The sequence below is a fragment of the Besnoitia besnoiti genome, chromosome I (genome assembly GCF_002563875.1).
Source record: "Besnoitia besnoiti strain Bb-Ger1 chromosome I, whole genome shotgun sequence".
NCBI lineage: Eukaryota > Apicomplexa > Conoidasida > Eucoccidiorida > Sarcocystidae > Besnoitia > Besnoitia besnoiti.
In genome coordinates this window covers 5,867,458-5,892,532 of record NC_042356.1, presented here as the reverse complement: position 1 = coordinate 5,892,532, position 25,075 = coordinate 5,867,458, and the positions used below count along the sequence as shown (strand labels likewise).

Sequence of the window (25,075 nt, the reverse complement as noted above, 5' to 3'; positions counted from 1 at the left end):
TACCTAGCTGGCCCCTGTCAGTCCCCGCGCAGGCGGTGGTGCACCTGGACTGAAGATGCCCTGCCTAGTCAAGCTGCGCGTTGTCGGTGCTCGCGGTCTTCTCCTCAGTTCCTCGTCCTCCGCGTCGGCGTTCGCGGCGCTGCCTGGCGCCAGTCCGGAAGCCCGCCACCACCCGTCGTTTTTTCCTCCTCAGCGTCTCTACAAAAAGGAGAGGGACGGCGACACAGAGAAGCGAGAGAGGGCCGGGGCTGGCAGGCGGAACGAGCGAGGGGGGGGAGGGTACGCATGGAGTGCGACGGGGTCGGCCTCGCACCTGGGTGTCAACACGCTCGCCGGCGATGCGGCGCACCATGGGAAAAGTGGACATTTGCACTGCGCTGCGTCCGCACAGTTTGCCGGCGATCTCCTCGTGGTTGAGGTCTCTCTCGGGCCGCACTTTCGCGAACGAACAAAAGCCAGTAAGAAGCGACTGAACGCGTTACCGCGCCGCTTGTCGCCCCTGGAAGCCGTGGATGCTCCCTGTCTATCGACCTGTAGAAACGCCCACGGGCGCGAGTGAGGGTCTTACGGGACGGCGCCCTGCGTTGCTGCCGGCTTGGCTCTGAGGTGAAGTCTTGCGGGCCCTGCCTAAAAACGTACACGTAATATCTTATCTGTCTGATCATCTATCTATTCGTCTATGTATCTCCGTACGAACGTGACCATCTTTCTATGTCTTTATCTATATATGTATACCTATCTACCTGTACACACATACCTGCATACATACATACATACAAACATGCACACAGACGTATGGGCTTCTGCGGAGGGATGCGGTTGCTACAGGGCATAGCTACGCCTGGGGCCTGGTAGACTGAAGGCGCGCGAGAGGGCGATGATGACAAGACAGGACATGGCAAGGGGGGGGTGTCGGTGGACAGTGAGGTGTGGAAATCACAAAGAAAACAAATTGCTGTTTTGCGCTGCGCGACCTGAGACGCGAGCCTCATATTGACCCTACCCGTCGTGAAGGCACTGCTGTGTCTGCTTGCTTGGGAGTATGTCACGCGATCGGAGCTAAACTGCCTGACGTGGAAGCCTGTATCGGGCATCCTCCATCTCTGTGTGTCCGAATTCGGCAGAGTGCCCCGGGCATGCGCTGCATTCCGATGTTTGTGTTCACTTTCCGCATTCGAGGCCTTTTTTTCATGCGTTCAGCTAGCGCGCAGTTCCTCGCCCCTGATGATGCCGCCAGCCTCCCCGAGTCCCTGCGGTGTCCGTACACCTGGAGCGAGACCTTTCGGATTGAGGTGGCGGACGAGGCCGCCCTTCAGGTTTGGCCAATTGAGTTTGATCTTTTCCGCCTCTCGGCTCCAGACGCGACGCCAATGCTCTGCGGGCCAGGCGTGGCTGCGAGTGGGACGCTGTCAACTGGTGCAGGCCCGTCGGGTCAGGGTGCATCTGCCCCGCTGACGGGTCAGAAGGCCCGCTGGTGCCCGCTGGGCCCGACCCCTCCGCAGCATAGTCCGTGGAGGCGCACGGGAAGCGTGGGCGCGCCCAAGCTGCACCGATGGCCTTCTGCAGCGGGCTTCCTGCGCAGCTCCAGTCGCGCTCTCTCGCAGCTCGTGGACGGGTGCAAGAATTTAGTCGCCGTCAGGCCTGGGGCGGCCGCCGCGCACTCGGCGACAGACGCACGGAACGAGGCGAGCGGCGTCGACGGAAGGCAGCTGGTCGCGCGCGGCGTGAGCCACCACTCCGGGACGGCGGACGGCACCGCGGGCCGCTCCTCCCTAGTCGGCAGCGGCGCCGTGCTGGGCACGCTGCTGCTTGACCTCACGCCGCTGCTCAGCGCCGCGGGCGAGGAGTGCGAAGAACGCGACACGCGCAGATTTGCGGGCGCTGCGGCCGCAGAGGAGGAGGAATGGACCTGCTTGCGGGCTGGCGGCCGCGAGGAAAAACTCCGGCTGCTGCCCCGGGGCCAGATGGAGGGCTGGTTTCCGCTCCTCGACGCGAAGAAAGGGGTCGTAGGTGAGGGTGCCGTCACAGCCGTATTCGACTTTGCAACAACACACCCGAGCTCGCCTAAAATAGCAACTCCAAACGCGGTGGTAACGAGCGTGTGGCAACGCTTTTAGGGTCTTCTGAGAGACGCACGCATCTAAACGTCAACGCGCGGTGCGCGTCATGCACGTTGGGTAAAACAGACAGATATCTTTCTTTCCTGCTATACGCGTTCCCCCTGTTGGGTTGTGTTTGCAATCGCAGTGTCTTAGATGCGCACACGTGACCTGCTGTAGGCGGCATGTGTCTCCATCCGCGCGTGCTACGTTTCCCGTCTGTTCCTGTGTCGCGTGCGTCTGCGCAGGCGAGCTCTGGATCTCGGTTCGTCTCGCCTTTGCCCGGCAGCTGAATCCCTTCAGCTCTGCGTCTTCTGGCTTCGTTCGGTTCTTCTCGCTCGCGGGTCCTCCGCAGGCGTATCTGCGCTCCGGTACGTTCTTGCCTGACTGAGTTGCTGACGGTTGCGAGAGGGGGGGGGGGGGGAAACGCCTTTTAAGGACGGAGAAGATTTCGCCGGCCGGTTTGCTGCGTTGCGCGTCGCAGGCGTGACGCTTCTCGGCTTGGTTGAGGAGCTGCTTCTCGTCACTGCGCCTTCGGAAGAGGATGAGGACTACGCGTACTGGCGCGACCTGATGAGAACCTCCGCGAAGAACTCCGCGACAGTCCGACGTCTCATGCTGCACCGCGCCGCAATGCTCACGCGGCGGACGGTCGCCACAAAAGTGAGATGTGCCTCGTATCGGCGTAGCGATGTTGGAAGCGTGGTCGGCTGTCGTCCCCGACTGTGATCGCGTTGAGGGCGGCCGATTAGCGATGCGTAGGGGGCGACGCTCTCTGCGCCACTCGTCGTCACTGCGTGGGCTGGGCGCCGCAATGACGCGAGTTCGACCTAGTCGTCGGGCTGCAGTCCTATTGCTCGTTGTCGTTGCGCCGAATTCGCGAAAGCGCCCATCACCTAATCGCGCTTGGACAGATGTGACGGTGCTCTGCCTGAGTAGTGTTTGCTGCGTAGGTCGTCCTCGTTCACGTTTTTCTTCGTCTGCTTCTGTCTGGCAATTTGATCCCTCGGTCGCTGCGCGCCGCGCTCTGTCGCGTTGTGTGTCTTGATCTCTTGAAAACAGGTCTCATGTTTTCTCGCGTTTTCGCGTTGCCGTGCAACTGTTTGCAGGTCGAGCAGCGAGGCGGCAACGCAGTGCTGGGGTACCGTGAAGTGTTGGAGATCGACGGCGTCTTCGACAGCTCGGCGGACGGTGCCGGCGACAGTCGGCTGGCGTGGTGCGTGCGCGCCTTCGGCACCGTCGTCCGCTTGGCGTCGTCGCCCGCAGCGCTCTCCTCCTCGCTTCCCTCGCTGCTCTCTCGCAAATGCCCTTTTACGTCCGCGGCGTATCGATCGACGCCTGTCGCGCTGACAGACCACGCCCGCTGGAGCTCACGTCCGCGGCCGGAGGCCGGCGCAAGCACACCAGGCGGCGGGCGAAGGGGAAGTCTGGAGCGTCCAGCGTCGCCCTCCTCGGTGTCGCACAGGAGCGTCGCGGCGCCAGCGTTTCGCGACGAGGCGCGGACGTTTGCGGAGCCGCGGACCCCTGCCTCTGACTCAGACTGCAGCCGAGGAGAGCCCGCCGGGGGATCGCCGCCGCGGCGGCGTCGCACGGCCGTGGCTTCGCTTAATCGGTCAGCAGCGGCGGAACGCGCACGGTGCCCCGACGGCGACGTCGTGTCTGGGAAGAGGTCTGCAGAAGGCGCAGCGGAAGCGGGGGGCACGGGCGTCTCTAGGCCGACGGACGCGCCGCGCTGGTTCGCCACCGCGGTTTCGCATTCCTCCGCCCCTGTTGGCGGTGCGGAAGAAGCGCGGGGGCGGTGGAGCGCGGGGTGGGAGCCGGAGGGCAGACGCGAGCAGCTGAAGCGGGAGCGAAGGCCAAGTCGACTCGACGGTGACGGTGGCGGGCCGCGCGACGGAGGCAGCAGGGGAGGCAGCTTCGAGAATGTCGGGGAGATAGACGCAAGTGTACGCAGTGATGGCGAGCGCGGCCGCGGCCGCACGGATTTGCCTACAGAAGAAGACGCCGAGGCCGGCTGGGAGCGAAGCAGCAGAGCTCGCAGGAGTAAGGAGGGCGGCTCTCCGTCGGCGAGGCTGCGGACGTCGCGGGGGAGGACGCCAGCGCAGATGGAGGCTGGTTCCCAAGCAGCCGGCTGTTGGAGCGGGGCGGTGACCGCCACCCGCTCGATTGCCGCAGGCGAAGCGCCGGCGAGGATGTCTCCTTGCGTGACGACGCGCTTGGACGCAGGAGAGACAAAAGGGAGAGCGACGATGCAGACGCCTTTGCCTCCACCCAGCCGACGGGATACAGGACGCCTGTCTCCGCCGGCCTTCAGCCGCAGCCGCCTCGCGGACTGTCGCCCTCTCTTCGCCCTCGGAATCCAGGCACGCCATCGTTCCTGCCTCTTCCGCCTCCAGTGCGCAGCGCCGCAGGCGCGCAGAGTCGCAGTGCCTCGCGCTGCCCTGCATCGCCGTTCGTGGCGGGGGCATACCCGCCTGCCTTCATTTTACCTCGATTGTCTGGGCCCTCGCCCGCCGAGGCGGCGGCAGCCGCGTGCACGCCTGTCGAGCTCCTTACCATTGGCCGCCTGCCGCTAAACTATACGCCAGTCTTTGGTGAGCCCGATTGCGTTCGGCAGAGCGAATTCTAGAAGCGAGATGACCACCGCACTGTCTGGCCTAACCGTCTGATACACACAAACTCGACTATGCATCGGAACACGAATTGTTGGACTTGCTTGCCGCAGTATAGGGTTCAGGGTTCATTGTTATGCACGTGAACCCACCCGCCACACGCACAAGCGCACGCCTTGCGCCCTGTAATACGTCGTCCATTTTGGCGGCCTGCGCATGACCGGGAGGCTTGTCCCGAGACCGCAATGCTACAGCTCCCCTTAGTGACCCTTCAACGCTTCCCGCGGTTTGGGATCCGCCGTCCTTCTTTCCGCCGCCTTCTTCGTCTGCATGCCGCCTGTCTGTCCGTGTATGTGCCGCGTGCGCGTACTGTGCGTCTGCATCTTCTCGAGCTGCGCACGGCGCTTCGGGCCGCCATGTGCATGTAGACAGGCCGAGAGTTTTCATCCTTGCAGAGCGATTGGCGCTCAGTGTGACGGTTTCTGCACTTCGAGCGCGTGGACGGTTCCCTCGAGTACGAAGCGCGCCACGTTGACTGCATTTGATTTCTGCGTTGTGTCTTTGTCTACGTAGGGAGCGTGGTGAGCGCCCACAGCGTCAAAGTGCTCCCTGCAGGCTCGCTGGGCACCACTCAGGAGCAGCGCACCGCCTGGTGGCTGCAGCTGCGAGACGAGCTCCGCGCGCACGCCCACGCGCTCCAGTGCGACGCGATCCTCGGCTACGACGAGGCGGTGAGTCGCGCCGACAGATGGGACTTTTCGCAGCGAATGCGATCAAGCGCGTTAGAGAATGGCGAATCCCCCGCGGCGGGCGGACGGGGGGTGGAAAGGGGGGGAGGCGGGGCAGTTGCTGGCTGGGAGACCCTGTGGGAGGCGGGTTGTGTTGGAGCAGGGCCCCCCGCGTGCGTCGCTCGCAGGTGGATGATCCGCTAGTCTCGCTTGTAGGGTAGGTCGAGGTATGCAGAGAGAGTGCGAGGCCGCTTGTGAAGAGGCCCGAACCTCGGCAAGGCTCCTGTTCACGTATGCCTGCGAGAGGGAGGAGCTTTGTCTCAGTGTGTATCCGGGTGTTTGCCTCAATTGTTTGCGCAGGTGTGTCGCTGCGGCGCCGTGCTGCTTCTCGTCTGTTTTGGCACCGCCGTCCGCCTCTTGCCGCTCGCCCGTCCCTTCACCTTTTCCGCGGTGCCCGCCGCGCGCCGCTCCGGCCTCCGCTCTCTGTCGCACCAGGGCCGCGCGGCGTGCGGCGCAGCCCTGTCTTCGCGGTCGCCTCACCCGACGCCCGATTCCCTCCCCCCCGAATCGCCTCCGCGTACACCTACGCAGCTTCTGGGGCGCATTCGCACGCATCCTTCACTCCGGTCGGCGCCGCCTCGTCGCGCGCGACTCTGTTGCTGTCTCCTGCGTCACCCCTGATGCCGCTCACCGGTGCAAGCTGGTCTCCGACAGCCACGGCCGCGCCCCCCCCGCCTGCGCCTTCGCCTCCCCCGTCCGTGCGCGTCTCCGAGGCTCTTCACGGGGCCTCGCCGCCTCCGCTCTCGCCGCCGCTTGAGGCGGCGCCCTTCCCGCCCCTGTTTCTGCCTTCCGTTCACTCGCAGAGCTTCGCCTTTTCCTCGGGGTCTCAGCCGAGCGCCTGTGGCGAAGGGGGGGCCTCTCTCGCAGCGCCGGCGCTTGAGGGCGAGAGACGAGGCCGTTGTGCAGGCTCCGCGGACGCGGACAACGACGCGGAGGGCCGGACGCCGTCGACCGCGCCGGCGACGACGGCGACGCCGCGCACGCGGCTGCAGGCGAGCCTGGAGAGTGCTGGCGCACTGCTGGAGCAGCGCACGCGACGCCGCGAGCGCGAGAGGAAGCGCGAGAGACGGCGAGGCCGAGAGGAACCGTTTGAGGCGCCGCGTGACGTCTACTTCGTGGAGGACAGAGAGCCGTCGGCGGAGCGTCGAGGCCGGGAGCGTGGGCGGAGCCGAGTCTTGGAGAAGCTTTACGACGACGGCATGAGCCCGATGCGCCGGCACGTGCCCGCTGCGCGTCTGCCGGCGCTCGCCGGCAAGCACTTGCATGCGCGGGTCTCGTTTCATCCGCGCGAGAAGCGGCGACTGCGTGAGGAAGGCGCTGCAGGTCGTCGACGGCACTCGATGCATCGCCAGCGTCTCCTCGCGCCGGCGCCGTTTCTCCTACCTTGCTCCATGGCGCACTCCCCGTCTTTTCTGTCCATGACGATTTCGGCATCTGCGGCGTCTGCGCCGTTGAGCGGGGCGCCGCTCGCGAGCGGCAAAGTCATCGTCCCTTCCTGCCCCGCGCCTCTGGCCTCTTCGAGTCATCCCTCCGATCAGCCTTTCGCTGGGCTCGACGCTGGGTCCGCGGAGGCTGCAGCGTCTAAAGAGGGCGTGGTCTCGTCGCCAGCCCTCCCCGACACCAAGCGGAGCGTGTGCCTGCCGCCCTCCTTGTCTTCGTTTCATCCGTCCTCTTCGCGCTCGCGGATGCAGCCTGCGCCGCGTGCGGCCGTGGCGTCTCCGCCTGCGGAGATGCTTCGCCACGGCGCGCAGGCGGCGGACTCCTGCGCGGTGCCGAGGAACCGCCTCTGCCGGCTATGCGCCGCGAGCGTGGTGCCTGAGATCCTCCTGTCCACCGTCGAAGTCCCCGACGGGCTGCCGATGCTGTCGCGCTCAGAGTTTCTTCGCGTGCGTGTCTGTCGGACGTTTCCGAGACAGAATCGAGACGCGCACCGTCGCGGATCGTCCTCCTCCTCTTCGTCGTCTTCCTCGTCTTCTTCTTCCTCGTCGTCTTCGCCGTCGCCGACGCGCAGGCACGATCGCGGGGGGGACAGGGAACGCGAGCGAGAAGGCCGCAAAGGAAGGGCGACCGCGAGCGGAAAGCAGACGACGCGTCGCCGCCTGGGGGAAGAGCGCAGCGGATTGCCGCCAGACGGAGAGGGGGCTGGCTCGGCACGCGGGAAGCAGAGGCAGAAACGGGGGAGTCTCTTCGAGCGCGACGGGGGTCGGCCGCAACCGAAAGAATCGGGGAGGAGTGAAGGCAAGTCGTCCCTGTTTCTGAAGCACAGGCTGTCTTTCGCCTCCTTGCCTGGCTCTCTCTCCGGATCGAGCTGCACATCCAAGCGCCGCGGCCAGCAGGCGGTGGCGCACGCCAAAGGCCACGTGACGCGCGCGTCGTCGCGGCGCCGCGAGACCTCTGGGGGCCACAAGAAGAAAAAGGCGCAGGTCCGCGGCCGGCGACAGGCGCGCAGGCGGCGCGACTCCTCGTCGTCCTCCTCGTCTTCCTCGTCTTCGCCTCATCCCCCGGCGCGGGGGCGCGGAGCCGCCAAAGGCGGGCTCCGGGGTCGCCGCGGGCGCGGGGCGCGTCCCAGGGGTCAGGGGAAGGCCCAGCCGGCAGATGTAGCTCTCGCGCAGTCGCTGTCGGAGGCGCTGCCGTTTCTCCTCGTGGACTTGCACCAGCTTCTCATCCTGAAGACTCGCATGCATGGCTTCAACGCAGTCTTTGGCCTTCGCTTCTCGTACGCGGTCTCAGCCCGCGCGGTCATTGCGGAGGCGGTGGGGACGGGCTTCGTGCTGCTGCCACTGCCGCTTCCCGGCCGTCTGGTGATTCGCCGGTCGCCGTTCTGCGATGGCATGCGGCGCCGCTTGGAGGCGCTGAAGCATGTGCGGGAGAGGGGGCGAGACGGCCTCGCCGAGAAGGACGCGCGGCGCCGGAGGCGCAGAGAGCTGAAGCGGGTCAGACGCCGGCGGAGGCGCGCGGAACGCCGAAAGCAACTCGACGAGAACATCGCCCGGCGGCGGCCAGAGGCCAGTGGCTTGCTGTCCTCTTTTTCCTCTTTGTCGCTCTCCTCGGGCGGGGCGGGGAGAGCCGGCGCAGCCAAGCGTGAGAGACACAGACAAGGCGACGGCGAAGGGTCGCGCGAAGAGGACACGGCTAAGGACGTCGTGGAGGAAGACGAAGAGACCTCGGCGAAGAGACGGGACTTGAAGGAAGCGAGCAGAGGAGAGGGAATGAAGAACAGGGACGCTCACAAGGAGAGTCGGTTTCGTCGTTTTCTGTTTCTCTTGCCACGCAGAAAGAACTCAGCGGATGCTGCGTCGACCAAGGGCGACGGCGGCGACGAGGCGCCTCACCCCGCAGAGCGAAGATGCCGTCTTTCTCTTTTTGGGCGTCGGCGGAGGCGGGGTGACCGGGACGACGACTCGCTGTCGTCTCTGTCTTCGCTCTCGTCGTCTTCGTCGTCATCTTCTTCCTCTTCATCTTCTTCAACCTCCTCGTCGAGAAGCAGTTACTCGGGGTCCACGTCTTCATCTTCGTCCTACGCGCGTTTTCTGCGTCCGCGCCACCACCACTGGCGGTCTCGAGGATTTTTCCGCGCGTATCGTCGATACCACCGTTATTCGCTGGCAGCCGCGCTTCTGCATCGGCGTTCTTCTTCGTCTTCGTTTTCCTCTTCGTCGCCGTCTTCGTGCTCATCGTCGTCCTTCGACTCTTCCTCGTCTTCGTCCTCCTCTTCGTCTTCCTCGTCTTCTTCGTCCTCGCTGTCCTCCTCGCTGTCAGACTCCTCGTCGTCTGTCTCTCTCGCCTCTTCTCTGTCATCCTCCTCGCTGTCCTCTTCGGCGTCCTCTAAGCGTCCCTCAACGGCCTCGCCGCTCCTGGCCTCCGCGCGCTTCGCTAGGTACGGGACGGGCCGCCCGCATGCAAACTCGCCCGCTCGCCACTTTCTGCTCTCCAGCCTTCCCTACACCGTGCCTGAGTCGCCGCCCTCGTCGCCTTCGCAGACCTCGAGGGTCCAGTCCCGCGAGGAGGAGGCGGAGCGCCGCCCCGCGGGTTCGCTGTGGGCGTCGCCGCCGCAGAGCGGCCGAAGGGCCTGCGGGTCCATTCTTTCCGGCCTCGCCCCCTGGCAGGAAGGCGACGAGGACAACGGCGAGGGCCGCCCGGGAGCGGCGCAGGCTCCGCGCGAGCCGCCCGCGACACCCTCCACGTCGCAGACTCAGCAGCCGCCCGACGGGGGGGCTGCAGAGAACCCGCTCGCCACTCGACCCGCAGACGAGGCTGGTCCAGAGGGAAGGCGCGACTCCGCGTTCACGCAGATGGCGGAGGATGAGGCCGAGCCCAGCAGACGGAGAGCCCGGCGCGCGGTTCGACAGAAGCGGAGAGACGAAGAGGCGAAAGCTCTGGCCCGAGCCAAAGTGGAGGACGACGAAGAGGAACGCATGGCTCGTGAAGTTGAAGACTTGAGCATCCGAAGCTGTCTCGAGAACGAACTCAGCGTCGAGATCTCGTACTGCCAAAGCGATGCCGCCGGCGAGTGGCTGAGGTAGGGCTCCTTCTGCGGCCGCCGTGCCGGTTTCTGTGTGACTCTGTGGTTCGTTCACGCCCACACGTCGAATTTCTGTAATGCGCGCGAATGCGTGGACACGTTATGTGGCGGTTCACTCACGCTTTGACGTTCGCTAGTGCTTTGCTTTGAGCGTCGAATCGGCGACGCAGTCAGAGGCTGCCTGCGCGTCAGGGCTGGATAGACTGTAGAGTTGAGCGGTCTCCCATCGCCAGGCGCAGCGGGGGACAGGGCAACGCGGCGCAGCTCGACACGTGCGCAGATTCGCGAGAGATGGCGTAGCCGCTCTGATGTGTCTACAGGCTGTCGCACGCCTATCGCAGACTGCGCATGCGCGACCGCGCGCTGCAGGCCGATGCGCTGGACGGCGAACTGCTCTACGGCAAACCCGGCACGCCGTCGCCGTCAGCCTACCCCCTGCTCCCTGCCCCGCTATCCGGCCTCTCGGGCTCTGCGCGGGTCGTCGTCGTCTCGCCTACGCCGGCTGAGGAAGACGTTCGGCCGGAGGAGGCGCACGCGCATGTGCCTTCCTATGCTGGTGGCGATGCGCAGTCGCTGGCCTATGCGACAGCCGGCGAGCGGAACCTCCTCGCAGCTTCGGCAAGTGGGGGGCGACCTGCGGCTGGAGCCGCAGGCCTGGGTTCCCCCGAGACGAACGCTGTCACGCCGCGTGCCGCAGACCCCCGCACGGGGGACGGGCGAGGCGGGCCGCCACCGGCTCGCGAGCGAAGCCTCTTTGCCTTTCTCAGGGAAAGCGAAGAGGGAACGCACAGCCGGGACGCCGGCGCCTCAAACCTGCAGCTGCAGCAGTCGCGGGCTGGAGACCCCGACGCGCACGGTGCCGACGCACTGCTCATCGACGGCCGACGGCCTGGCGCGTGGACTGCGGCCGCCACGCGCGAGCTGAACGGCGACCTTCCAGTGGACGAGCGCCAGGCCGCGTGGCGTCAAGCCCATGGCGACTACGACGCCCAAAGGCTTGCCGGTGAGCGCGCTGAAGCTCCTTGCTGTTGTCCATTCCCGCCACGCTGCGACTGCGGATCGGTGTCCTCTGAAGCCGGTGATGAGCCGCCTGACTGTCTGCTGTGTAGCGGGAATCACCGTCGCCCTTGCGAGCGAACGTCAGGGACCCGAGGCCCCTCCCACGGAGGGCAGGCGTGCCTTTCTGGGTCTCGTTTCGTTTGCTGAGTCGCGTTCATGGGTGTCTTCCCGCGCCGCGCGTGTGTGTGTCTGTGGGACCGCAGAAGACAGAGCTGGCGTGAGCGGTCAGCTCTGGCGGGGTTCCGCTCTGCGGCGCAGGGCGAGCCATCCCTCCCTTCCGTCGTCCCTGCTGCTGCGGCCTGCGGTGCTCGGAGGCTCAGGACGATGGCTGAGGAGACACAGATACCAACGGACGTTCGTATTTAACGTGGACGACGAAGTCGACGAGGCCCGACTCCGCAGTCTACACCAGCAGCGACACCTGGAGGGCACAGGCTGCCGCATCGCAACGCTCGCGCTGCTCCCCGGCGTCGCCTACCGCAGCATCGGCTGGAGCCGCTGCAGCCAAGCGCCTACCCACCGGCCGGCTGGACCCGCGTGTATCTCGGGTCTCCTGCCCGGTCCTGCCGCGGCCCTGGCTGTCTCTGGCGACGCCGCGGAAGCCCTGCAGCCTGCAGCTGGGGCGGAGTCAGACGGGCGAGTGGAGGACAGAAGGTCTCCAGCGCGAGAGGCAGATTCGAGGAGAGAGGCGCCAGAGGGAAAGTGCGCACGGAGTGAGGCCGTAGCGGAGGATGCAGGCGAGCCTGACCGAGACGCCAACGCTGAGGAAGAATCCGCGAAGGACAACGCTGGCGAAGATGCCGACCAGATCGCGAAGGTGACTGGCTCGCTCCTAGCCTTGCCGCGACGGCGTGTGCAGGCACCTGTCGCGCATATTCTCACGCCCGTCGTCGCGATACGAAAGAAGGTGGCCCTGTCTGGGAAAGCCCTGCGGTCGTCTGCAGCCCTGAGTCGGCAACTCCAGAAGGTGAGAGGCGGCATCAGGACTGAAGACGTTCCGTGGTGGCTTTGCCAATCATATGGTGCCTGCGGCTGCCTAGATTCGCCGGGAGACGCACCCTAGTGCCAGCTTAAACAAGTGTCCCAGTGCCTCGCCGCGTCAAGAGGGCCTCCCTCTTGCCTCTCACCTGGGCGTTTCTGCGTCTGCATGCAGCGGCACACGGATGCGGGCGGCCGCATCCGCACACACATGCACACGAATGCACTGCGCACGAAGTCGCCGAGCTCCCTGGGGCGGGCGAGCGCTTCAGTTTGGTCTGCACGCTGGGACGTGTATCGGCGCAGGCATCCTCTGGTCAAGAATTCGATTTTGGCTACGGGTTGGGCTTGCTCCTGGCGCACGGCTTCTGGGTCGCCCCACTGCAGCTGTGTGTGGTTCGCTTTTGTCCACAGGCCTGGGACTCGGCGCTCAGTCAGCTGCTGTTCGAGCCTGCGCTGCGCTGCAGTCGGGAGAAGTGCGAGTTCGTTCTGGCAGGACTTTCTCAGTCGCTTTCCTTCTCGAAAGACAACTCTCTGTATATCTCTCTCTCCGGCCAGATTCTGCCGCTGGCCTCGCTGCCCCCGAGGCCGACCCGCTGGCGCCCCGACGGCTCACAAACGGTGTCTGTCTATCCCTCGGTCTTCGCCGCGACGCGGCCTGCGCTCCCCTACCATCGCCTGGAGGCCAAGTGTGTGTCGGTGGACGGCCCGCGAACTCGTGCGGCAGCGACACCGGCGTCAAACCCGCTGGGCGGCTCGCGCGCGGTGTCGCGTCTTGATCAACCCCCGCAGCCTCGGGTCAGTGCCGGTGACCCGCCATCAAGCTGGTTCGCCGCGGCAGTCTCATCCGGCGGCGCGCACAGCGCGCTAGGGGGGCTCCAGTGCGCTTTGCGCCTACGGGTCAACCGCCCCGCGTCGTCGGCCTTTGTCCCCGAACCCCCCCCTCCGTCGCCGTGTCTGCTCTCGCTTCGTCCAGCGAGTTGGGAGATTCCTCCGTCGTCGCTGTCATCGCCACCGGTGTCCGCCGCTGCGGACTCTGCTTCGCGTCTTGCGCGCGAGAACGCAGAGCCGAAGTTCCTTCCCATGCCAAATTCTCTGCGGGACACGCCCTGGCGCGTGTCGCACTGCGGCGGTGCGGGAAGGGCGGACTCGCCCCTGCAGTCTCCTGGAGAACCCGAGCTGCGACAGGACGAGGAGGCCCCCACTCCTGATCGCGCGCAGAGCGACACCGAGTGCGACGGAGTGGCGCTGGCCTCGGCAGCGATGTGGCACCCGCCTCTGGCGAGACTTGAGGGAGCTCACGCGATGGAGTGCGACGCCAGCGGGACACGGCCACCGTCAGCCCGCAGATGTGCCTCCAGCGCGTCACCGCGCCGGTCGTCGTCTTCTCTATCTCCAGGCGAGGGCAGCGAGCCGCGTCGCGCTGCGTTGCGAGAGAACCAAACGCCGACGTCCCAGCCGCAATGCCAGCCCATTTCGGTGGCGATTCATGATGCTGCAGGAGGGGCGCCGAACGCAGCGGCCGGCGATGCGCGCCTCCGCCAGCAGCCCAAGGTGGCGGCCGCGGGGGAATCACTGCCGCACGCACCGAGCGACGATGCTTCGCGTTTGAAGGCTGCGCGTCCTGGCGACGTAGCAGTCACCGTCGCGCTGCCTGGAGTAGGGAGCGCCGATGTAGGGATGTCGGGCACAGCTGAAATCGGTGGGGACAAGAGCGCGGCGTTATTTCGATGGGCGCGCTGCAATGATGAGACTGGTGGAGTTCTTCTTGCACATACGCCGAGCCACGCGTCGTCGGTGTTCGGCTCTACCGGGCTGCCACGTCCGCTCGCGGCGGCGCGGTCGCGTTACGGCTCGAGTCGGCTTCTGCCTGAGCGGAAGGTGCTTCAGAGTTTTCTGTCGCGCCTCGCCACCCAGCAAGACTACGCAAAGGACTACCTGGCGAATCCGTTCTTCCAGCCTGAGGACTTATTCGCGATGTACAGCGGCAGCGGGCCTTGCGCAGGTGGCGCCGTGTGGGCGGCCGACGGCCAGGCCGGGGCCGGCGCGCCGAGGACGGAGGAAAACGAGTGGCTCTCAAAGGCCCCACCGAGAGGCGGCTCGCCAGAGCAGCGTGCAGACGACTCCGACGTTTTTGTAAGCGGGGAGGGAGGTGAAATAGGGCGCGGAGGAAGACACGCTCAAGACGCTGAAGAGAGAAGTCGCGAAGTGTCGAATGCCTTCAGGGCCACGGCCCTTCATCGGCAGCGCGGAGATGAGACGTTGCCGTCGTCGAGTGGGTCGCATACGTGCACGCACACGTGTCAGTTAAGCATTTCGCTCGCAGTGGGGTTTTCCAACTCGCCAGCTTGCACGATGCGCCTCCACGCAACGGTTTAGGCCCGATGCGAGTGAGGGGGCTCAGGACTGCGCAGATTCTAGACGCGCCGGCTGCTGTCTTCCTGCTTTCCTGGCACGCACAGGTCACGTCGCTGCCTTCGCTCCCGGGCTGCCAAGTCGTGCGGTGAGATCTGTTCGAGACGTATAGGGGTGCTGCGCAGTTAGCGGTGCCGCGAAACCCTTCCGCGCCGATATGTTTGCATATTTGTTCACTTGTCAGTCAGCACATGCCGCTGTGTGTGTATGTAGCCACATGAATATATAGGGGGTACACGCCGAAGCCGGGTTTCCTCCCATTTGTCGCAAGGCACGAATCGGCGCTGCAGGGATGTGTCCTCCATCTGTGTAGTCTCGACGGCCGCAGCCGCACTCCGTCTTCTGGGGCGCTGCGCTCTGCAGGCACCTTGGATTTGTCGCCGTCCACTTGGTACAGGACGTGCGGGCTTACCCAAGTCGCCAGGTGAGCCTGATTCGCGATCGCGGGCCCCACATAGGGGCCGTCGTCCATTAGTACTTCGCTGGGACCATCCGAGCCTCGTTCCATCCTTCGCCTCGCTCATGTTTCATCTTTTGCTTGCATGGCCATGGCGTGATTCCACAACCGCGCACGCAGGTGCTACAGGACGGGCGCTGCCTCTCCGCGGCGACGCTGGACGCGACATCGAACTCTCCTTCGACAGCCATAGTGAAGCCCTGAGGGCCCGCGCGACTTATCCGGGAGGGGAGGTGCTTGTTCGTGCTCACGCACAACGCGTATATGATTTGACTCCACAAGTGAACCGTCACTTCTCGTGTGTGCGCCTTTCATAGCACGGCCTGAGGACGCCCAGTTCTGCTGCCGCGTGCATCTCTGTCTGGCCGTTTTTCATCCCCTGTTATCGAGCGCCAGTTGCTACCTGCTCGTCAGCATTCTTTAGTGCCGATTGTAATCATATAAATATATATATATATATATATACGTGCAACGCTCTGCGTGTGCGTATGTCGTTTTTGAGGCAGTGCGAGCTCTCGTGTTAGTCTGCGTTGCTTCTGCGCTGCCGCCCGTGTCTACACACGTTTTCACATGCACCGTGGAGTATGTGTGCGATCTGCGAGTTGTCCATCATAATGGGATGGTTGGCTGCAGTTAGGAAATTCTTTTGTGTCCTGTTGTCCTTCAGGAGCTATCGGCTGCTCTCCACTGTGCAGCGCTGCGGGGTGCCAAGGCGCGCTGTCGAGCGCTTGGGGGGAATGTGGTTTTTTCCTCGGTATTCCAGTGGAACATGCTGGAGGTACGCGAACGATAGGGCTGCGTGTCCATATGCAAATGGCCGCTTAGAAAATGGCACTGTTATGAACTATACTGTGGACAGGTGTAAATACACAGTAGATAGTCGTGTAGGGCGGCGCCCGAGAGCGGAGACCGCGAGGCGATAATGATCAGCACCAGAGAGGCTTGACGCGTGCTGCAGCACCATCCCGCAAATGAAGGCTGAGGACGAGCGTCACGTTCGCGCTGTGCTCGCTCTGTGCTTCTCTGTGGCTGCGTAGGACGATCAGCATCAATCGTTCGCCGTGCTGACAGTTACAGGAGATGCTGCGGCCGCAGTTGTCCCCCCCTGCGGAACGCAACAAGTGTGATTCGCCGGAGTCGCCGCCCAGAACTTGCAGACGCTGGACTGAGCCGGTTCAGTCGCAGAGGTGCACGGGGGGCCCGTCTGCCAGGACTTAACGAATGGTGAATCGGCGGTAATACACTAGATGGAGTTGAATAGATCAGGGCAACCTCGTGGCATTGACCCCACAGTCGGGTACAAACCATCCTCGGATGCGGGGTCGCCTTGTGACAACGGGGTGCGGGGTCGCCTTGTGACAACGGGGTGCGGGGTCGCCTTGTGACAACGGGATGCGGGGTCGCCTTGTGACAACGGGGATTCTAACGTGTACGTGGCTCTGTCGCATCAACAGCCGAGCAAGTCGCCCTGATAATAAATGAAGGCGACATCACCGGGGTGGTTTGTTGCCCTGGAGTCTGGAGAGGAACCAGGGGCGTGAATGTGTGCGCACGTGGATATGAAGTCTTCCATGGACACGGTGGTGCACCCGAAAACCGGCGGACTCACAAGTCGTGCCGGTGATTGGTGCCTGCGTTTCGCTTAGCAGTGGACTGGTTGCAGTGCGTTGGCTGAGGCGACCACAGGGAGTGCCGTGAAGCACTGCGGTGAGAGGGCACCAGTGTTACCTGCAATTGCAATCTGAGGTGCGATATAGAGTTTCGTCTCATCCTCATGATGACCCTGTAGGCATGACGCGCGAGTTCGAAGTGATGGCATTGACAAATTTCGGGCCTCGGTCTAGCGTACGTGATGTGATCGCTTTGGCGTTTGGTGGGCAAAGTAGGGCGTTCACAACTGAGTGTGCGCTGTTAAAAGACATCCCACTCGCTGTGCTCCCCTGTTGGTTGTCTGCATCCTCTTAGACGAGTTGCACCCACCGCTTGCGTAGTTGCTGAGAGTACACGCGGCCGTACTGATGCGCATTCCTGACATTTGGAAGTGCTGCTCGAGTCCATTGTTTGAGTGACTCTGCTGCACCAGCTGGAAATCGCTGGTGTGCCGTACAGGTGCGGCTCCCAACACCTCGTATCTGAAGAGAACTGCCGGACCCATGTCGTTCCCTCCTGCCTGCGGTAGCACAAGGAGTAAAAATCCAAAATCTCCCCTTCCTCTGAAGATCGATCAGGTGGACCCATTTCGCGGCAAAAGGCCCGTACCCCAGTGTGGATGCATTCATACGGCGCTCGGCCGTGCATTTTGCCTGCTGAGCAATTGTAGTTCAACCTGTCTGCTAAATCCAGTTAAGGCACCCAGTCGGCCAAACTTTCGCTTTTGAGAGGACTATAGTTCACTAGATGCGACCCACTTCTGCGCTCTGTATAGCTCGTCTGCACGTGTTGGTGTGACGGGGCGTTTCCTTCAAATCTCGCGAGTTTCCTCCAAATGTCAGGTGTACAGTAACATCACGGAAAGAGGAGCGAAACCTTGGGCCTACATGCAGAGGAGAACAGCTAACGTCTGAAAGTGTACCGGGGCGGTGCAAGAGCATGAAGTGTCGAGCATAGTTTCCATGTGACTCACGTGGTGTGGGATATATGGATGATGGAAAGCGTCCCCGTTGATCACGGACGGTGAAAGGACCTTTGAAAGCCATGCAATGGAGAGCCACGCTTCCGAATGAGAGCAAGCTAGTGCATGATGAAACGTGTGATGGTATACAAGAAATGAGCGTCCTCGAGGCAGACACACCGGCTCGACCAAGCTTGCACGGAGACTTGTCACCTGCCGCGGGGACTGTGAGGTGTACACGAGAAATTGCTGACGTCTGTTTCGCAGGCTCCCAACAGGATGGTACAATGTAGAACAGCACAGTGATAACGCCGCGGCGCGTTTTTTGAGGAATGGGTCGCAGACCGTTTCCGATCTCGCGTCTCGAATCCACTTGAGGCCTTTGCGCCGATGAGGTGGTGATATTGCGGCGCCCGCGGCCCTAGCGAGCAGGCACGGGGGATGTCGTTCGATGCCTCAGAACGGCAACTATAAACGTTGAATCTTCAGCTGTTGCGACGGCTCGATGTCTCCTAACCACTCTTCCGTGACTCTTCGTGTCGCATCTTTGCCCGCCGCTATATCAGCATCGTACGCGTACGGTGGCTCGATCGACTAAGTTGCCGGCTGCACTATCGGAGCGTCAAGCATCGCGAATCGCGACCGACACCTGTTGGATCTTCGCTTACGTGTCTCGGTGCAGGATCGGCCGTAACGCCTTCTGGACTCTTTACAGGTGGGACTGCGAATAGTATTCTGCTCGTAGAATTCCGTTTTTCCGTGCACGCTGTTTTTTTTAGTTAGCATTGTCCGTCACAGCGGGCCCTTTTGACTAAGTGATAATTGCGAAATTCCATAGTTTCGCGCTCAGCGCGTTCATTGGTTATTGCCTTGTGTCTGGCACCACCGGCCACGTCTAAATAGATGTACGGGGCAATACGAGCATCACCATACGGGGAGTGTGATTCCCGTGCCTCAGGTTGTGGCGTTTCGTTCAGTATTCCTGCTGCTGTCACAATGACGTCGTTTCCTAGTGTTCCTGGCGCAGGTGGCGTTCCCCTTCGTTGCAGACAGAACCGCGTACCGCACCGCAGACGGCACCGGAACGCCTTCGTACAGCTGGGAAAATGGTACGCCATCATGCGACCTTCAGAAGCGACGTTGATACTTGGATGACTCTTGCCCTTGAAAGCGTTGCTGAATTCACTTTCATCTGTAATGGAGTCAGCCCTACCCCATCGAACCTAGGAAATCCTGCGGGTCGTGAAGTGTGCCCGGTGTTCTCCACTCCTGAACAGTGTGGGGAGCAGGCGGCTCCGCTTTCGTCGTTTTTGAGTGGAGCGCAAGACGACTGGATTCAAGGCACCAGTCCTAGTGAAGGACTGAAAAAATTCGATTCCCTGTGACTCAGTTTCCTGGTTCAGGGAAAATATTCAGACTGGGCTGTTGATCTTGCCACAACACGCACACGTGTATGTTCAACGTGTTCATCAAACCGAAAACGCCTCGTAAGACTGACCAGGAGGCGGAATGCGCGTATGAAGCCAATATTAATTTGCCCAAGATCATTCTTAATCAGGACAAGAATAGTACTACTATAAAGTGCGAGCCGGATGGTTCCATGTTTCCGAAAGATTACACAGAGGAGCACTGCACTGGCGTGCCCCCAAGCCCGTGTGACGAGTGCCTGGATACACAAAGGGATGGTGGACTGGAGACCCTTCATCTGTGACAGGGGCGACCCTTACAATTCTCGAGGCCAACTTTCCAGCCACATCACAAACTGTGAGGATAGCTTGTGTAAGCGTCTCCAGTCGCTATCCCAGCCAGTGTTGGATACTCATCGAGATAACAGCAAGAGCGATAGGTTTGGGTTGCCCGAGAGAAGATGATAATTCCTCCAGTCCAATTCGTGGTGGCGCGCTCGGTGATGGCGGTTCTGGACTCTTTCTTCGGTATTATGACGATGGCCGATCCCCCCCGGACAATAAGTCTGGAGGCTCCGACGGCAGCAAAACGCCGTCGGGCCGGCATTCCGTCTTTGGAAAAGACACAAAGGGGTCCGGAGACACGGTACCAGAGTCGCCTCTGGCTGGAGGCGCAGTACAGCTGTAGCCATCCTGTCTGGTGATACGCCCCGCTGTCGTTGCTGTGGTAACAGCCGCTGGTGTTATCGCTTGGGAGGAGGGGAGCTCAGTTGCATGTGATGTGTCGTGCAACTAGCTAGTGGTAAAAAGCCAGCTGATTCCCCTGTTGGAGCAGAGGCACAATCGCTGCAGGGGTTGACGGTTTCGTCTCCACAGAACGCGTCCGGCTTTTCGAGGTCGCTCTCTTAGTTCAGCCGTTGCTGCTGGCGTAGTCGCGAGATGCAAGCGACAGACATTTCACAGCATGCGGTTTGTTGTTTCCCGACATCGGGTGCTAAGGTATGCAGACTGTGAAATGTGGCATGGCAGGTATTTGTTTTTTGAAGGAAATGCGGGAGAGTCTTCACTAATGCAGCAGCTCCGACTTTGCAACAGAACATTTTTGGTGGTCCCCTTGTGGTGGTGGTGGTATTTTGTTTGCCTTCTAGGCCTGCGGGCGCTGTAACAGTCGCCGTCGATTCTGTGTCATGTGCGGGTTCTTGGGAGAACACCATGTAAAGGATTTAGAAGGAAGGCGGGTATACCTACGGCATTTATCTTGTACATAGCATGGCATTAGAATATGGATACGACTCAACGCGACATTCATTTGAGATGCCGGGCGCCAGAAAATACGCCTCACGCGTGTGTTTAGATGAGCTTCCGAACAACGGTTTCCGTGCCCCGAAACTGCGCAACTTTTCCGTGTATTTGGGCAACGGCGGGAGGGGGGAGGGGGGGGGGGCGCTCTGACGCATCTGCAGGTCTGCATGGGTTATTGTACTGGATGAGGTATCGATGCTTCAAGAATAAGGCGCTATAGTGTCATGTCTGGAATGTTGCTGGGAACGCGCTTCTGTAAATATCGTGAAATGCCGCGTTCGCATATTTTATCGCACCTGGCGTGCACAGCACTCAGTCAGAATCTCATTGCAGCCCGGATAAAGGAGCAGAGGCAAACCTGCGTTGCGTTGGCGTACAGGAGCAAACGATGAAAAAGGTTGGGGGGCGGAACGCGATCTCTGCTGACATACCCTGTAATTATTTCTGTCTTTCGTGTGCGTGGGGCTCACCCACCAGCGCGAGTCACAAATGCCTCGCAAATGAGATGGAAAGAAACATGCAGAATTGCTCGAGTGATCGTCCACGTATCGAGGGAGAGCCGTCCTATTTCCCCCGTAGTTATGAAGTTTGTCACTGCTAAAAGAACAGTCATTCGGCCATTGTAAAATCTTCAGAATAAGACACTTCACAACAAGTAGAGATGGGCGTCTACCTTCTGAAGAGAGTTGCGTGGTGGAATTGTGACAGCAGAAATGTACGGAACTGAGGCTTCTTCGGTTCACCTGATACGTCTAGTTTACGTGCACGCGTGTCAGAGGGGTGACGCCAGTGGACACAATCACCCAGAGCCTAACTGCATGAACGGATAGGAGTACTCAACGTGCACCCCTCCCCTGGATCCGTGGATAAGTGACTAGGGGGGCGGGGGGGGGGTGGTGCTCTGGCCGTAGGCGTTTGCACAGCAACAGCACCTCAAATATGAACCATTCCTTGCTAGCAGATATGTTTCGAAGACAGCCGCCGGTGGGTAGAAGTGGTGTTGCTTGTCCTTGACTTTGCACATTTCACGTTGCGCGACGCCGTACGTGTTTGTGCGCCGCTACTCTGCACGTTGTGGCTTTCTAGCCCAGTTGCTATGGGTGCCTGGGGGGAACTTGAATGATAGTACAGACAAGGAATCGCTCACGCATTCCGTACCTCCACTGATTAGATGCGCATGACCTCTTGTGCCGTCCTCTCCCAATTACTGACACCAGCTGGAAATTGTGACACGGAGAGGGATACGTGCGGGGGACACGAGTGATCTCTTCATGCCGGTGACTGAGACGTGTGTTCAACCATGGCCTTTGGCCCCATGGCCGGGGGGTTTGTTGCTCGCCTCTAGGACATCGGAGCTGCGACTACCGCAGCAGCACCTGCGACGAAACGGTCAGTTGCGCGGGTAGTTGATGGTTCTATACCTGTGGGAGTCGATGCATTTATCGCGTTAATCGTTGCTGGGACTGCTTGAAACATCTCGGTATCTTTCTCTGCTCTGGTCCTAAGTAGTGCCTCGAGACTTCCTGCTTTGTTTATCCCCATAACTTAGTGCAAAGCAAAGTTATCTCACGCGTTCTGCCCATACTGCTGCCAGCGGGGGAACAAGATAAGGAACACATGAACAGTCGCATCCGGCGTCGGAAACGACCCCTGCCTTCCTGAATAGTATGTGTGCTAGCTGTATCATCTCAAGTTGTACGATGTGAATGTCATCTAAATCACATATCAGATATTGCCACGGTTGACAAATGACTTTGCGGAAATATATATATCCCGTACTCCCATGCTGACTGAAAAGAATTTTACCTTTTCAGCTGAATCTGTGTCCTTCTAGCGGCCGAATTCGCGAGAGAGTAGTGCATACTCTGGCTTGACAGGGTGCAACGTAGATTTATCGAGATTTCATTTGTACTCACGGCGGATTCCAGGTGGGCATCATCTCCACGTTTCACGCCGGACCCAAAGAAGCAGCTCGGGTGTGCCGACTCGTTTGTTAAACGTTTTTGGACCCTCCGAATAGCATACACCAACTAGAGGCTGTGTGTCTCTTCGTATGAGTACACCACCAACCCATGCTTGTGTGCTCGTCGTCTGTGAATCTGCTGCAGGCCACGAAGAAATTGATCTTGGGTAAATGCCTCACAGAACACACAACAGCCGCCTCCAAATGGAGTTTTCCACGAAGATCAGGGTCCACATCCACGTCCAGACGTGGTGTGCGTCTTCCTCACTGAACAATACCCACCGGAGGCACGCACCCGATGACCCTTTGTGAAGGACGTGCAGTGTGCGGCTGGGGTGCTACCGTACACTCGAATACACTCGAATAACTGAGCTCAATGTGTGTGCAAGTGTCTGGCTGAGCTCGAATACAGCACAAGCTCTGTGACGCAGAGAGGTTCACGCCACTGGCTGAGAGCGTTCTGAATCATTCAACGGGCCGGTGGCATGGCGATCACCTCCTCATCTGCCCCTACCCCCTACCCCCCCCAGTTGCCCTTGCTGTCTCGCGGGCGAAACAGTGCATTCGTGGTGCCAGGAGTGCTAAATTATGCTAGGGCATCTGTGGCCTGTGGGATCTTCCCACAGGGGACAGTCTATCCCCTAATACGGTCGCCAGCAGGAGAGAGCTCGCTTGTGGCCGTGTGACGCTGCGGCTCTACGCGCGGTGGCACGTTTTGCCCGTATACCACAACAAACCCGTATTTCCGCATGTGCGCGCGAGCCTGAAGCTCACTTTCCGGAAACTTTACTCGCCGGTTCATATCTTAATAGTTCCACATGTGCGCTCGAGCCTGAAGCTTGCTTGCCGGAAACTTTGCGCTCCGGTTCAGATCTTATGAATATATATATATATATATATATATAAAATACGGCGAGCTGGACACGCTTTGGTAAAACAGCAGCAAGCCTCACGGGGATGGGCGGGGGGGGGGGGGTGAATTTGCGCCCCACCGAGGCGGCCCCATACTGGTTCGTCTGCGTCGCTGGTCCTTCCTGTGGCCTCATGGTGGCACATGGAGCGCGAGGATTCATGTGCGAAAACTGATGCAGGGGGGCGCTGTGAACGTGCGTAAAGTAGAGACGCCCAGGAGTAAAAGCTCCATTGTAAGCGGTCGAGACGCGTCTCTTCGTGCTTGGCGGGGGTCGAACGGCAGTGAAACCACGCTACCCGCACAGTAACGCGTCGCTCGTGCACATACCTGATGCCCCTAGCGCGTAGCAACCCCAGTCAGACACACCTGTCACGACGGGTTCGACGCGGCTAAGAGATTCGCAGGTTTTTAAAATCGCCAGATAGTCATGGTGGCCTGAGAAGAAGTGTTTATAAACTGTTTACTTTTTTTTACTATTTCCCAAGCACAAAAGGCAGTCGAATCAAGACCTCCCCGACCTCAGAAGAATTTGCATTTGACTGGCTGCCGCTTGACGCAAGGACCACGCCGGCCTTTGGTTCAGCCGGTGAGCAGGTTGCTTGGACGCTGAATCTAGCGTCCGGATGTGATTTTCACATTGCAGGTATCGACAGGCATCTTGGGAGGATGCAGGCGCTGCGGATGTTCGCCCATAGGTCTCCTCTTTTTATGGGGCTGCGTGCGTCGCGAGTGCTACACATGGTGAGTCTGTGGATCGGATTCGTCTCGTATCTGCCCGAGGGTGAATGTTGGGCGCCGCGGTACAACTGGCTGGCGCGCGAGGGGAGATTCACATGCTACCCGAATGTTGGTGAAACTGACGAATTTTTGGCACTTTCCTATGGAGAGGTGCAGCACATCACACTTGTTTGTGCAGATGGGACGCCTGTGCCTTCTAACCTCGTGACGGCAGGTAATCGCCAAGTTTGCGCAGGGAGACTCTCAGCAGCAGACTGTCAGAAAGGAGCTGCCCCATTGGCTAAATTTGTCTATGGGGCCCAAGATGACTGGTTCACAGGCACGGATTCCAGGACAGGAGTAACAATCACCATCCCGGACAAGTATTTTCCAGTTGCGGGGGAGGAGTTCAGTATTGGTTGTAAGGGCATCTACACGTGTATGCTCACAGTGTTCCTCCAACTCAGGAGTCCACGATATGAGATTCAGGAGGCTGGCTGCTCCTACAACGCCAATAAACGGTTGCCTCAGATTGTAATGAACCAGGATAAGAACGTGTTAACGGTAATGTGCAGGCCCGACGGCGAGATGTTCCCCCCTGATTACAAGGACAAGCACTGTACGGAGACTCCGTTTGGCCCGTGCCTCGAACGACGGTATTCTGAGGTGCTACCGCGCTATAACGAAACGTGGTGGAGCGGCGATCCTTCATCAATGGAAGGAGCATCACTCACAATCCCTAAAGACAGCTTCCCCAAGACAACACAGCATTTCACGGTAGTCTGCATTGGTCCGCGGCCTCACCCTCGAAATAAGTGTGTTGTGCCTATAGAGGTGTCTGCGCCCTCGGAACCGGGGCAGGGGAGTGTAACAGATGTTAGTCGCGGTGGTGGAGAACACATAGGTGGGACAAGCGGGAGCCATAAAGTGTCTACGCATCAGCTTTCAGCTGTGATGTCGGGGCTTCTGACCACTGGGTATTTTTGCTTATTCTAAAGGGGCAGGAGCTTTTGGTTACTTCACGTACTTCATGTACCTCTCCGTGGCCTGCGCGCAGACAAGCCAAACACGCACAGGGAGAGGGTATAGCAAATTTAGAGAATTTGTTTTCAAAGCCTCAGTTCTACGATGTAGACACGCATCGAGCGAGGTCAGCCCCTTCCAGAGTCCGAGAGATGAGTTTTCCGTTTCCCGAGCAGGCATTTTTGCATGGTGAAGGTTGTGCGATGCTCC

General features: G+C 60.8%; 2 protein-coding genes across 2 annotated transcripts; both read left to right on the top strand.

Annotated features, from left to right (window-relative positions):
- Positions 1 to 55: 55 nt before the first annotated feature.
- Positions 56 to 16,057, top strand: BESB_008310 (uncharacterized protein; the record flags this gene model as incomplete). The annotated part of the gene is made up of 16 exons (XM_029359585.1): positions 56 to 458; positions 1,201 to 2,010; positions 2,348 to 2,470; positions 2,584 to 2,762; positions 3,209 to 4,142; positions 4,463 to 4,693; positions 5,285 to 5,442; positions 5,628 to 5,656; positions 5,957 to 10,018; positions 10,342 to 11,024; positions 11,284 to 12,047; positions 12,473 to 14,194; positions 14,521 to 14,561; positions 14,837 to 14,897; positions 15,598 to 15,708; positions 15,968 to 16,057. 16 exons carry the CDS (start codon positions 56 to 58, stop codon positions 16,055 to 16,057), a joined length of 10,401 nt encoding a protein of 3,466 aa, XP_029222498.1.
- Positions 16,058 to 23,863: 7,806 nt separating this feature from the next.
- On the top strand, positions 23,864 to 24,838 carry BESB_008300 (SAG-related sequence SRS29C; the record flags this gene model as incomplete). The annotated part of the gene is made up of 1 exon (XM_029359584.1): positions 23,864 to 24,838. One exon carries the CDS (start codon positions 23,864 to 23,866, stop codon positions 24,836 to 24,838), a length of 975 nt encoding a protein of 324 aa, XP_029222497.1.
- Between the last annotated feature and the right edge of the window lie 237 nt (positions 24,839 to 25,075).